The sequence below is a fragment of the Fragaria vesca genome, linkage group LG4, assembly GCF_000184155.1.
Source record: "Fragaria vesca subsp. vesca linkage group LG4, FraVesHawaii_1.0, whole genome shotgun sequence".
In the NCBI taxonomy this organism is placed as follows: Eukaryota; Viridiplantae; Streptophyta; class Magnoliopsida; order Rosales; family Rosaceae; genus Fragaria; species Fragaria vesca.
The window spans coordinates 22,933,130-22,947,676 of NC_020494.1; the positions used below are offsets into that span (position 1 = coordinate 22,933,130).

At 37.3% G+C, this 14,547-nt stretch overlaps 2 protein-coding genes and 1 pseudogene across 2 annotated transcripts; all 3 read right to left on the reverse strand.

Annotated features, from left to right (window-relative positions):
* LOC101297831 overlaps window positions 1–14,547 on the reverse strand; it is a 33,904-nt pseudogene that overhangs the window by 5,717 nt on the left and 13,640 nt on the right.
* Window positions 7,155–7,956, reverse strand: LOC101305366. The gene is made up of 2 exons (XM_004297736.1): window positions 7,813–7,956; window positions 7,155–7,558 (listed from the first exon to the last, which is right to left on the reverse strand). The coding sequence occupies exons 1-2, from the start codon at window positions 7,901–7,903 to the stop codon at window positions 7,257–7,259; spliced, it is 393 nt and encodes a 130-aa protein (XP_004297784.1). The 5' UTR covers window positions 7,904–7,956; the 3' UTR covers window positions 7,155–7,256.
* On the reverse strand, window positions 8,604–12,900 carry LOC101304765 (DEAD-box ATP-dependent RNA helicase 32-like). The gene is made up of 8 exons (XM_004297734.1): window positions 12,532–12,900; window positions 11,707–11,982; window positions 11,040–11,363; window positions 10,588–10,779; window positions 10,317–10,472; window positions 9,788–10,212; window positions 9,276–9,430; window positions 8,604–9,015 (listed from the first exon to the last, which is right to left on the reverse strand). The coding sequence occupies exons 1-8, from the start codon at window positions 12,898–12,900 to the stop codon at window positions 8,678–8,680; spliced, it is 2,235 nt and encodes a 744-aa protein (XP_004297782.1). The 3' UTR covers window positions 8,604–8,677.

Consider the following 14,547-nt stretch of genomic DNA (forward strand, 5'->3'; position numbering starts at 1 on the left):
TCGCTATCAGAGAGAGTCCTTTCATTCCCCAAAATCCACAAACAGTGCCTGAAGTCATCAGAGATTCAGCAGACATTTCCACCAAATAAACAAGAAGGAAAAGCATAAAAATTGAAGTAAAACAATACCTAGCCCTTGTAAGTGAGACATTAACTCTTTGCGGTTTTGAAATGAACTGAAGTGATTGATGGCTGTTGGATCGTACAGTGGAAATTATAACTATGTCCTCTTCCCCACCTTGAAATCCATCAACTGTTTTTACCTTCACTACAAAGCCATCAAGCTTATCATATTTCTCACCCACTCTGTCCTTAATTGCCACCACTTGAGCAGCATAGGGAGATACTATACCAATACTAAGTCTCTGTTTTGATTCAACCCATCCTGTATACAAAGAGAGAGCCAAAAGAGAATATTAAACTAACACAATACATGCATAAGACTTTGGCAATGTTTGACATCTTAATGGTTTGAAAATATAACCCTACTAAATGCATACTTCTTGAGTTGAAACTCATGCAATGGAGACTTGCATGAGAAGTGCTGAAGCAAATTGCACACAGATTTAAACAAAAAAATAATCAGCCATACAAAGCCAGTTATGTGGTACTACCACTTGTTCAGAAAGATGAAACAATACATTTCTTGCAGTTCAAGTCATTATTCACTAGTGAACAAAGTGATGTAAATTTTTAAACTGAAGCATAAACAGCATCGATTTGGAAATCCCAACTAATATATATACCAAGATGACAAACATGAAGAAGAATCTCTTGTTAGACATACCTTTGTACAGATTTCGCAGTATTTTTGAAACAACAGCAACCTCCACCATATTCTTCCGACTTCGTCCATCCTCATCTTTCTCCTCTCTTCCACCAATCACATTTATAAAAGAATACGGACCAAACATTGCTCCTGGAAGATAGTGTTTCTCGTGGCTTCTTCGTTTTACATTTGGAGCATCCAGGATCAAGTTATAATAGAAACTTGAATTTGGGAATAAACTTATTGATGGATGCATTCTGTATTGCACATTCAATAGATGTTTTGAATGACCCATTAAACTTAACCTCTCAAACAAGCTTCTTGCAAAACCAGCTACATCAGAAACCTATAGAAAATAAAAAAGCAGATTTTGTAACAAGTTAGAAGTACAATATGAATCTATGAGAAGAGAAGGAAAGAATATAGCGTCAACGTACATTGCTTGTTACAGTAGCTGGTAACTGACATTCATCACCAACAAGAACAGCATGCTTCACACCTGGAAGTTGCAGGGGTATTGTTGACTCACACTCTTTTAGCTGTGCAGCCTCGTCAATAACAACAATGCTTAGTGGCTGCATTGCCACTCTGTGCAGCTTATATGAACTAGATGCAGTGCAAAATATTAGAGTTGCTCTTTGAAAACAGAACTCCTGTATAGAATCATCGCTCCTAATATTTGGAAGTTTAAGCTCACTAAGAGAATCCCGTAAAGTGCGTAAAGCTATAAGGCAATCCTTTCTAATCATCCAAAGATCAAAGAAGTTGTCTACTAACGAATTAGACACATCTTCAACATCTGAATGGGAAAAGAGTTCTTCCAAGGCTTCAGAAACAACATTGTCTTGAGACAACAACATTGACATAAAGGAATCAACTTTCTGGATAAGCGAAACCAAGTCTTGGAAATTATCTTCCGAAATATAACTTTTCCCTATATGAGTACAGAACACAGAAATGCAATATCTTAACGGCACTGCAGTAGAGACAAATCTATCTCTCAAAAATTCGACAAAGGTTTTGCACTTCAACTTTTTAACTTGAGCAACTCTTCTGCATTCATTATCTTTCATTTCACTAACAGTTGTTTGTTCTGTCTCTTTGGTGAATTCATTTTCCAAGAAAATTTGGTAGTCAGAAACACAATCCTCAAGTAAACCTATCATGGAAGCAAAGCAATGCCTCCAACCAGTCGTTGGCCCTAAACAATCTACAAGCCTTTTGATACGGCAATCCATATAAATTTCTTCAATGTCTGAACCAATTTTGAGTCGCTCCTTATTCCCAAATAGAAGAATCTCTCCTAGAGAACAAAACAATTCTTTTGACTCTGCTTCATGCACCATCTTCACAAGACGAGAAGCAACTTCAGTTATTGCAACATTTGTTGGAGCACAGATAAGAGTCCTATATTTCATCTGCAGCAGGGTTGAAAGCAGAGTAACCGTGGTTTTTGTTTTGCCAGTACCAGGAGGTCCCCAGATAAGTTCAACGGCAGACTTCTCACCAGAACGCAGCATTTCAAGGCAGGCCAACACTGCCCCAGTTTGGGACTCATTTAATCCAGATAATAGACTCTCAGCTATACTCTGATTCCAGATGTTAGTATTCTTTTCAGAGCAGAAATCTGTCTGAACCTATTACCAAGCATAGCATATTCAGTCAGTTGCAACAATAAATATCAGCTTTTAATCCAACTACAAAAGTTCTCTCGATTCAAAATCAACTGGTATAATTAGATGGGAGGGATACAAGGCTAAAGAAAGTCAAAACATGTGATTGCATCAGTCAATCAATCCAGTATATATAGTTTGATTAATATAAATCAATTACTGTTCAAATCAAAGAAAGTCAAATCATGTTTTGCATCAGTCCCTAAATCCTAGGAGGAAGACATTGTGTCAGAATTATTAGGGAATTATCTTGATAATTATGAAAACCTACTGATTCATCCCATATTTGTTCATGTTGTTGTAGCTCTATAACAAAACCTACATTGTTGATTAGTTCAACAAGATGACAAAACAAAACCTCATTACCATTGAATCAGTGCACAGAACTTCGTTGATAATCTTAAGATTTCTGGACATGTGCAATGCTTTCCAAACTCTTGCTTCAGGGATCAAATTAACCAAGAAAACTATAAAAAGTGATGTCCTGCTATTTTCGACTTCAAACTCTTTTGATGCCTTGACTTTAAAATAAAGAGTGGTACTGTCATCTTCATTCTCACTTTCTGAAACACTAGTGGCCGATGCAAAAGCCCATGACCTTCCCACCCGTTGTAAATCAGAAACAGTTTCAGGTTTAGCATCTGCTAAAACAAAAAGATCACCAGGCAAAGTTTTATAGGGCTCCTTGCCTCTATCACTGAACCTGTTTCGCCAGTAATCAACCTTGACATCATATAGCTTTGTTCCATATGGCTTCAATTCTTCAAAACCCACTACTTCAGCAAACGGTGCTCTATTAAGAGTTTCCATACTTGAATGCACTTCTGCTCGGGTTTCTTCCAGTAAAGGATATATATAAGACCCAAAGTAATGCTGAGCCGATTGAAATGAATTAGGAATCTCCTTCACCTAAAAATGTCAAGGCACAGAATAAGTACTCTTTCGGATACAGCACATAATGATATCATAGAAGTTAGACTAGTATACTTTAACAGGAACACTACAATGTGATAGAAAATTAAGTCAAAAACAGACAATTCTTATAGTAATCCAAATTCCTTTGTTCAATGCTATCAATTCCTGGTTTAGCCTGAATTCCTAAAGTAAATTTAGAAGATATGCAAAACCAATACCTCTCGATTTGCGATTTGGGCCATTTTATTCATGGGTAACGCTTTTCCTTTAATTTTAACAGCATGATCACATTAAAACGTGAAAAAAAAAAATGGGCTACATTAGAAAGCAAGCTCCTTTCATAGGCATCATGGGTCTTCCCTTACCAAGAAGAAAGCTGCAACACCAATCTCAACAACGTTTGAAGATACAGAGAATCCAGAATGATGACAAGAGAACATAATAAATTGATAATCACATAAAGCAACAACCTTTCTTAACAAAAAACAAGAACACGCGATTTATACCATTAAAAAGTGGAAGCAAATACCTTGTCTTTGTAAAGATCCTCATTGCTAATGTCCTCCAGGGACCAAGAAAACACAGTATCAGTGAAAGGTTCAGGCTTGACCTTCTTCTCAATTCCAGCGACGGTTGCATTAGATAGCTTACAACGAGAATCCCTCTTTTTTCCGATCCAGTTCCTCCACCACCACGAACCCCAGTTAGATTCAAGCATGATACAGCTCTCAGAGATCTTTTTTCCTTTTGGTAGATACAGGAGCGAAACACACAAAGCCTATGTTTCTGAACCGTTCCACAGAAAACCCACTTCTTAGATTTTGATAAAGATGAGAGCTTTGAAGTTTGAACAAAGAAAAGAGACTGTCTAAGAATCTATAACAGGATGATCACTCCATGCATTGTTATAGCACAAGTGATCCCAGAACTAAAATGCTTCTGGATTAGAGCTTTGATCGAAGCACAAGTGATTCCAAAACTAAAATGCTTCTGGATTAGAGCTTTGATCAAAGCACAAGTGATTCCAAAACCTTATGAATGAAAGAAAGAAAGAAAGATTTCTCAAAAAGAGAAAGAAGAAAGAAAGAGTGAACAGTGATGAGTAAAGCCTCCGCTTTCTACTTCGAGGAGAAGCTCTTCTCATCAATTGGCTGGTACTTAATAACTGTCTCTTAGTCTCTTTCAATTGACCATTTGACCTCAGAAATGGTTTTCTTTCTTGAGATTAAAAAACACAAAGTTCACTCGGACAAGTTTTCTTTTAAATTTTTCTGCAAGAAAATCATTGGGAAACGGGACAGGTTTTCACCAAAGTATCAAACTGGTCATATGAGGAAATCAAAGTTAGGCCATCTCCAACTGAGAGGGGTTAAAATAACCGACGGGTTAAATTTTAGCCTAAGAAAATTAAATGTGTATAAATAGTGAGAACTAAAATTTTGATCATCTCTAATCTGTAAGGCTATAAGTTTACAACTCATTGTAGCTCTCATAAACAAATAGCTCAAGAGCTATAAGTTTACATTTTATGTTGTTTTGCTTACTGTGGTTCTCACAAATAAATAGCTCAAAGGCTATACAAAAAACTAAATGTAGCTTGGCCTTGGCCTTTGTACCCCCCAATTTTTTTTTTTTTTTGTTTTAGCTTAGCCTTGGGTTAGAGATAGAATTTATGACTTTTGGGGGCTATATCCACCCCTTAGCCCAGGGTTGGAGATGGTCTTACTTTTTAACTACAAGACCTCCCCATAACAAAGCTTAGCCATGAAGGCATGAATGATACAAACCTATTGAATGCACTCGACTATAAAAAATGATGCTCTTAGAGCATCTCCAATAGCTTTCTCATTTTCTTGAATTTCTCAATTTTAGGAAATATAAAGCTGTTTTTAGGTCCAACAGTTTTCTCATCTCATTCCCCAAAATGGAGATGGAGAAGAAAGAGAAGCCTTCATTCCCTAAATTTACAGCAAAGCCTTCCTTCCTCAAAATTTAATTCTTCACGTGCTCCAACGAATTCAAAACAACAATAGAATATTTGGTTGGGTATTTTATTGTTACAATGAAATATATAATGGTCTTTTGTTATAATTAATAATGATATAGTATATTTTATTGTTGTATTAAATGTCGAAATATCCAAAATGGAGAAGCTGTTGGATTTTGAGCATAATTTTTTTAGAGATTTTAGCTTTTGCTTCCCCATTTTAGAAAATTTTTTAGGAAACTGTTGGAGATGCTCTTATAGAAAGGAAACAAAGAGTAAAAGTTGATACCTGAATCAACAACGGTGGACTTCACAGTTGCTTTTGTTTTACATATGTGTTGAATGGGAGCGGATTCTACGCACCAACGTGTATTTGCACCATTAATGTATAAGTGCTTAAATCGTCGTATGAGAAGATCAAATGAAGACTATAGACTCTAAATTCCTTACTTTCATTTTCATTTTTGATCCGATCAAATTAAACGCCCATAATAAGAGTACGTCTTGTTCGATCTAATGTTCTCACTTCCTTAGTTGGAAACAGTTTGGACTATTTTTTTTTGTTTCAATTTGGTTAATAGTATTAGTATATATGCAAATAGTGCGACGTAGATGACTGAGTCAAAATACTGTATATTACTTGCTTGGTTCACTTGCACCTTGGTGCATGGAAGAATTTTCGGTGTTGAATATACCAGCTTGTTACTTTGTGTTGATACTGAGCGAGATTATAACGTGGAGAAATGTGAAAGAAGGGGTCTGATAAGTTTCCCGATAAATACATGGAAATATCAAAGGTTGGGCAATTGGTGACTGGTGAGGCTACTAGGAAATTGAAGGGAAATTTTACGAATGAATTTAATTTATTTCGAAGTTACACACAGCATTTGTATTCATAGTTGACGCCCGGCCTGCTTGAGTTACATTGTTTGACCAAATTATACTAGTTTGTCGGGTTGATACTTCATAGCCTAATGACGTAGATGAATAATCGATAATGAAAATGTATCGAAATAGCAAAGCTTAGCTCAAAACATATACATATATACTATTACATCCGGTTTTGTATTGGTACATTGATATACGACTATCAAAGACACCTACACGAATTCATATGAAGGTATGAAACTTTATTTCAAAACATAACATTAAATTAACATTTAAAAGGTACAAATGATAAAAAAAAAATCTTTAATTGTTTCACATGTCATTTCTAAAAGTAAGGCATATAACACTAAAGTAACATTTAAAAGTACAAATGATAAAAAAATCTTCAATTGTTCCATGTGATAAAAATGTCACTTTTAAAGTATCTTACATGATAAGATGACCACCTCAGAAAATATCAAACGATAAAGTGATCACTCTAGATGATAAAACGGTTCATTTAGCCAATTTTCACATAACCAGTCTACCTTGCCGTCAATAATACTTTTTTTTCTCTTTCACTTTCAAAAACGCATCACCTCTCTCCTTATTCACAGACGATCTATATATACACTATAAGAAGCAGTAGAGTATGATTGCATGTCATGTTGACAGCTTAATTTAGAGCAACTTGTGAAGAAATGGCACAATCTGGAAATGAATTATAGCTAAAACTGAGTTAGGAAGAACCGAGACATGCCACGGAAACTTGTTGATTAAAAAAACATTGAGTGTTGGAATATGCACATTCCTGAGGATGATCTGCACATGAAGCTTGGTATTACCCTGTCGACATGCATATGAATAAAACTTGCAGTTTACGTGCATCTTAGTCAATATCTTATCATTTACTCTTAAAATAAGATTCGGCTACATGTATAATGTAGATGAAGAGGTTTGTTCAAACATAGTAAACACGCTACTCATGAAAACAGACAAAGTAAAAGGTAGGAAACATCTAAGAGATAGCATAACAGAAGTACAATTTATTTAGCTGAATGCACACCATCCAGACAGGAAACAGAATCTTGGCATGGAAAACTTGTGGTGGGCGGTGGCATCTTGTTCTCAGGTGGTTTAGAAATGATTGTAGACTCTGAAAGAATCTTGGAGGGGCAAGTTCTAGGCCAGTGGTCACATACCTTGCCACATAAATAACAAAACATGGGAACAGGTTGCTTGCTGCCTCCTTCACTCATCTCACCATTGGCACCCATACTGTAGAAATAAGAACCCATAACCCACCCTGGTTTCAAACCATCGGGGCCTGGTCGGCGTGCCTTCTCACCTGTTAAATACATTATTATTATTATGTAACTTGAATAAATCGGTGCTAGTGACAAAACCTAAATCAAAGAATTGATTGAGCATGATTTGGAATTCTTTCTGTTATCGTATACATATAGATGAATGCATGCACAAAGCAAACTACAAAACCCCTAAAACAGTAATCAATTTTTCCAGGAGATCGTGGGTAAACATATATCTTAAGCCTCGTCAATGTTCTAATCAAGAAAAATATAAATCGAGTTAAGATCATACCGTCTTCTTCTGCCCATTTGCGACTGAGCTCGTCAAAAAGTTCGCAAGTAAACCTTCCCCTACTGTCCTGAGTTTCCTCCATGCCTGCCATGGCGGAGAGAGATTGTATTCGTTAAGAGATCAGGATTGATTGATTTTAGACTTATATTATACGCTGAGGTTCTCATATTTATACTCCTCTAGGTTTTGTAAAAATTAATTTCCGATTTTAGCCCTTCTACAGATTTTATAAAAAAAAACCTAGTCCCCCACGAACAAGTTATATCAAGACCACCGATTCTAAGTGTATTATTTCAATCTTCTATGTTCGTTCGTTCTATATGGGCCATAGAGATAAGTGTCATATATAGGGCGTCAATGAATAGGGTATGGGTTTTATTTCGAAGATCGCAATGAGCCGGCTCACGGTTTGGGCCGGTTTGTCATCTAAGTATTTTGAATTGTGGATCCATATGATTGCAAGCTTGATGGTTTTCCCAGAATTTGCAAACTTCACATTTTGTTAGATTATCAGTTTGGAGTTGGGTAGGCAAATTTGTAACTTACAGTTTCCATATAAATTATTGACATTAAACTGGCACTGCATATTTCCACCCAACATGACACAATGCAAGTCGATCACTTCTTGTTTATGCAGTAAATTCACATAACAAATTCTATATAACAGTATGATTCATGGCTCAATATCAAATGGAAAGAAAAGAAGGGGGCTAAAACAAAAGACGAAGGAGAAGCACCCTACTTAAGTAATCAAAATCTAAGGTGCCACCTTTTTATCTAGATGACGGATTTAGCTCCAAACAAGTTCGTATGATGGAAATACAAAACTTTTGGCACGCTCGACGCAAGTGATTATTTCATACAACTACTTATGCATTGAATCTAACAGTTTGAGAGCCAAAGCTTGCTGATGCTCTATATAACTTGAGTCAGCAACAAACCCAGCTTTATCCTTCTTCTCTTCTCTCTCACCATCATCATCACTATCAAAGTATATCTTTGACCTTTTGTGCGATCGCTTATCAGATGGCTCTTCTTCTGACTCAGATTCATCGTCGTCCTCTTCTTCTGCATTTGCTCTCTTCAGCTTCATCTTCTCCTTCATTCTTTTTTCACGACGACGCTGGCGGTCTTTTTCCTTGTCTTGCTTGTCTGTCTTCTTCACCTCTTCCCTAAGCCTCTTATGAAATTCTTCTTTCTTGTCTGCAGCAAAAATAATGTATATATCAGGACACTAATCCAAGCAGCTGCAAACACATTCCAGTTCATGCACAACATGTGGGATCAAGTCATCATATTCAAGCGATTAAAACTTGTTCTATATTTATTCTACCTGAGCCAATGATAGAGGGAAGCCTCACAGTTATATAGAAGCTCAGACACTCAATTGTAGTGGAGTCAACCAATTATTTCAGCTCACATTCGGATTTCATTTTTTTCAAAATTCAGGAATCGATACATACCTTGAAGTCCATCAAGAATGCTGGGATCACTGGGAGCAGCCAACCTTGCAAGTGGGTCCACCAAATTGCCGTTCTCATCAAAGACCCCCCTAGTTCCCGTAGGTTTATCCAAGTTGATCTTCAACTTCTTTTTCTTCGAAACCCGAGTTGCCGGCCTACAGGGAAAAATGAGCACAGAATAAAAGAGTGAATTAAACGAGTGACCGAAGCATTCATTGATAATGCATCCATAACTACAACTTCTGGATATGCACAAAAAAAAATATAATAAATAAATAAATAAAACTTCTGGATGAAACTATTTGCGTGGGTAATAATCAGCATTTGCGTCTGTTACTAAACTTGTCCTAACTACATCTGGATGAAAATATTTGCGCTGGTAAGAATCAGTAATTGCATCTATTACCAAAAGTCTAAACTTGTCCAACCTATATGTGAATATGTGGTTCTTGATGACTAAAATTAATAAATAAAAAAAGAAATAAGAGAAGTACATTAGACAAGCAACTTACATAATATCTGCAATCTGTCTTCTTTCCCCCTCTCTCTCAGTTGGTATATCATTTATTCGAAGAAGACCTTCCTCCACTTCCTCTTCGTCCCCATCACCAATATCAAGCTCCTCTCTAGGAGTCTCTAATGCATTCTCCATCTCAGAACTTTCTGGTTCAACAATGGGAGACAGTTCCAAAGGTTTCTTGGATTTCATTTTATGGTTTGAAAAACGGATCTTGGGGGTCATTGGTAAACCCATTGATGCGGAAAACTCATCAACTGGCAGTTGCATCACGTCAAAAACTTCTTTGTCCTTGTGGTTTTGAATAGACTTTAAATACGTGATAAAAGCCCTTTTGGCCAGACCTGGAAGTGTGTCAGGGTACTTGACTAGCAAAGCTGACAGCAACCCACTTACAGGTTGCAGTCTCTTGTTGTTAGCCTGGGAGAGCAGCATAACAGCAATTTTAGCATGGTGAAATATATAATAAACAAAGTTCTTGCAAACCACTTCCTCTGCCAGAAGAAGAAGAAAATAAAGTTTACCTTGATGCAATCTATGGGTATTTTTGCGGCATCTAACTTCTCAAGCATTTTTGTTTCTGAGGGCATCACAAATAAAAGTGATCGCCCTTCGGATTGATAGCGTGCAGTTCGGCCAACTCTGTGTATATAGGATGCAACATCTTCTGGACAATCCACCTGCAAATGGGGAGATGAAAATATAAAGAACTGATTATAAAACAAAAACAAGGAACCAAGTTTTTTCATCACATTCTACACCATTGTAACAAAAATCTTGGAGCAAACAACTCACCTGAACAACCCAATCAACTGCCTGGTTGAAATCAAGGCCTCTCGAAGCTACATCAGTCGAGAAAAGAACTGTAGCTTTTTCATGAAACTGCGAGTATGTGCCCATTCTTCCCTCTTGCTTCATCTTACCATGAAGACACTTCAGGGGTATTCCAGGTCGGAGCTTCTTAAATGCTTCATAGACAAATTTTACCTATTAAAGTAGCAATTTAACCTAATCAGCAAAGATAAAATTTATATCATATAAAAGAAGACTTATTTATATCAACAACCAGAGGAATGATAAATGATATAAATGAAGGTTAAATCTAAAGTCCACTGGAACTAGACTGCTGTTCCACATAAAGGAAAAGGGTAAGCCTCTAAAAACAAGATCAACTCTTGCATATGATAAGATGACATTTTCTGGCATGACATAATTGTGTGTCAGTAGAATTAGAAACACAACGGCACCTGTTTACGTGTCGATAAGAACACTAGAATCCTAGAATTCAGATGTGCCTTTATGAAGCTCCACAGCATATCTAATTTTTTATCAAGAGGAACAATCATTGCAGTTTGCTTCAAACGATTTGGAGTGGCTCTTGTAGCCTTCTCGTGCACACTAAGGTATTCTGGGTCCTTCAAACTAAGTCTTGCGAGATCTTGAACTGACTTTGTTTGAGTTGCAGAGAAGAGAAAGGTTTGTCTTCTCTTAGGTAGCTGTGAAATGATGGCGTTCAATGCCTTCTTAAATCCCACGTCAAGAATACGATCTGCCTCATCAAGAACCAAAACCTGTTCCCTGACCAGGAAAGTCCACCCAAGTCAGCAGAAAATATATATGTATACAGGACTGACTATGGGTATATAAGTAAAATGAACTATGGACCACAAAAAGTAATAGAATCTGATGCAATCAGAAGACTAATAGAATCAGAACTAAATCTGATAACTACGTCATCAAACTGATGCAAAAGAAGCAGCAACAGTAGATTTGAAATCATATTTCCAACTATATTAAGACAACACTAATGTTTAAACAGATATCGGCAACTTTTTTCATCTACTGCTGCCACATAAATACCATTCCCCCCACCACCACCCCTTCTCAAAAGCAAACAAGAAAGAAAAAGTAGACCTGTAGCTGTGAACACTCAAAATTTGGCGTCTCGTCCATGTGTTGTAGAAGTCGTCCAGGAGTGCAAACCAGTATGTTCAATTCATTTACGCGCTCCTTCTCCGCTTCAACATCTTTCCGACCACCAATTAGGAGGCCAGCACTAAAATTATGGTGCTTTCCAACTGCTCTTAACACATCAAACGTCTGACTAGCTAGTTCTCTTGTCGGAGATATAATAATGCTGCCTACCCCATCCTCAGGATTCCATCTCTCTTTATACAATTTTTCCAAGAGCTGAAATCAACAATGTACAAGAGGTGAATAAAAATGTCTTTTCTAAATCTATCCAAATCAACACCAAATGAAAGTAAAGCATATAGTTGAAAGAAAATGCACAGACCGATATGCAATATATCAAATATCAATACTTTAGAAATCTTAAGCCAGAACTTGGCACAAAGCAAATGTTCCAAAACTCAATTAACTGAACCAAATACTAGCCATTGACACTATTCTTCACCTCTCACAAAACGAAGCATCACACAACTCATAGCAACTATCCAAAATCTAAGCAAATAATTTGACTCTGAGCAACAATCACACAACTCAATCAACTAGAACAAACACAAGCTCTACCTAAGACCCTCCAAACTTAACAGTAACTCATCCACTTCCTCACATTTCTCATCAACCAATGCCACCCAAATCCATCATCTCTCACAAAAACCAATCATAAATATAAAAACCCAATCTTTCACAGCTCAAATTCTAAACCAAAAGCAAACTCAAAATTCCAACAACCACCCAGATACAAACTCCATCTCATAAACCAAACCCACATACCGGAATCACAAAAGCCAGAGTCTTGCCGGAGCCGGTCTTGGCGGCGCCCAGAATGTCCCTTCCGCAGAGCGCGTGTGGCAAACACGCGCGCTGGATATCGGTCATGTCGGTGTACCTGGACTGCCGCAAGGCGTCCTTGGTCTTCTTGGAGACGGGGAGCTCGGCGAACCTGGTGGCGCCGGCGTAGCGGGAGAAGGACGTGGGGTCCACGCACCCGATGGGGGCGTTGGAGGGGAGAGGCGGGAGGGACATTGGGTTGGAGCCGCAGTCGGGTTTCTGGGATTCGATCCATGAATTGAGGAGCTTGATTTCTTCGACCTCTGATAGCAGCTTTTGCTTCCGCGTTGTTTTCGATATGGGTTTTCTCATTGCTGCTCTCTCTGCGACGACGACGTTAGGTTTTTGGGGTTTTAAACTGATGAGGGTTTAAGCCTTTACGGCTTTACGTGAAAATGTAAAAGTTAACTTAAACAAAACAAAAAGGGTAAATTTTCTCTTGTTTTTACTTTTTATTTTTTTATCAGTTAAATAACCCCGGATACTAAAACGAGAGTCTGGTGTGAGTAATCATATTGCACTCATTCGTCTATTTTATTATGATCATGGCTTCATCTATAATCATTCTCAAAAAATACTACCAAGTCGTAACGCATACCATATTTTAACCAGTAACTAGTTAGTCTCATTTATGATTATTTTTTAAAAAATATGTGTGAATGACAAAATAGAGTGTGTAAATTACATCACATTTTTTTATTATTCTCAACCTCGTCAGATGAATCATTGCACTCATTCATCTATTTGTTATGATCATTTTTCTTTAACTCATGGTAATTGTATAAAAAACTTACGATTTGCAAGTTAACTAATTTAGCCATCGATCAATTCTCATTGATTTTACAATTCTATTCATTGATTTGCAAGCAACTTGCGATTTGAGACTCCAATAATGTAGTTGTCTATGTAGAAATATTGTCGTTCTCATTTAACACAAATAACATAAAAAGGGGAACGGTGAGGCCATGAGGGAGCCTTTACCTTCCCGCTTATCATCAACAAGGACCAAACTTTACACCAAAAATACTACGTAAGAGGGATAGGATAACACAAAATGGCAGAAAATGAGAAAGTTGCTCGGTATCATAACAATGATTAAACACATTCAACTAGCAAATTCAGCTTAGGAAGTTCTGGACATGTACATTTCCCTCCGTTTTGTCACACTTTTCTGCTGTAAAATGGTTGCCGGACCCAGACAATGGTCTCGAGTTCCTTTCCAGCAAGTTTGACATTGTTCTCCAAAAACAGCTGCGAAAATTCAGGTTCTATCTTTTCAGGCCAATAAATCCTCTCCCGCCTCCTGAGCAACCTCCTGCTAAGTTGTGCAACTGTAGATATTTTGTTGCGGAGTTCTTGTTCACTAAGAACAATACAGAAAAATGAACAACCATTGAGGCACCAAGCAAAGAAGGTTAATCAAAAGGTTGCAGTATCGGAAATCAAACTGACCTCCCATCTAATGCCGCATAAAGTTGCATTAAATCATCAAGCATTGTCATCACTTCTCCAGATAATATTTGTTCAAATGCGTTCGGACAGCGTGCAGACCACACAGAAGTTAAAAGGAAAACAAATTTTTCCAACTCCAACTGAAATGCCATCAAGTAATGAGGAATATAATCTACTACAACTGCTGCTCATAATGTGAACCAAAATAACAAAAAATCAATGATGAATACTTACCTTTTTTGTTGAGGCATCTGAAAATAAACTCCTCTGATAAACTCTTTTTTCACCAAGCCTTCCAATATATCCCACAAGTGATCAAAATTCTTAGGGAGGTTCCCGCTGTATTTCACCTCATCTGCTTCCAGACCTGAGTTGGGTTGAAGAAGCTTAGAACTTTTGATCTCAGCCTCATCCGAATCAAAAGCAGAAGGCCCAGCACAATCATTAGCATTAGCTTCTACCAAAAACGGCTACATATTGAGAGGATGAACATGGAACATGAATATG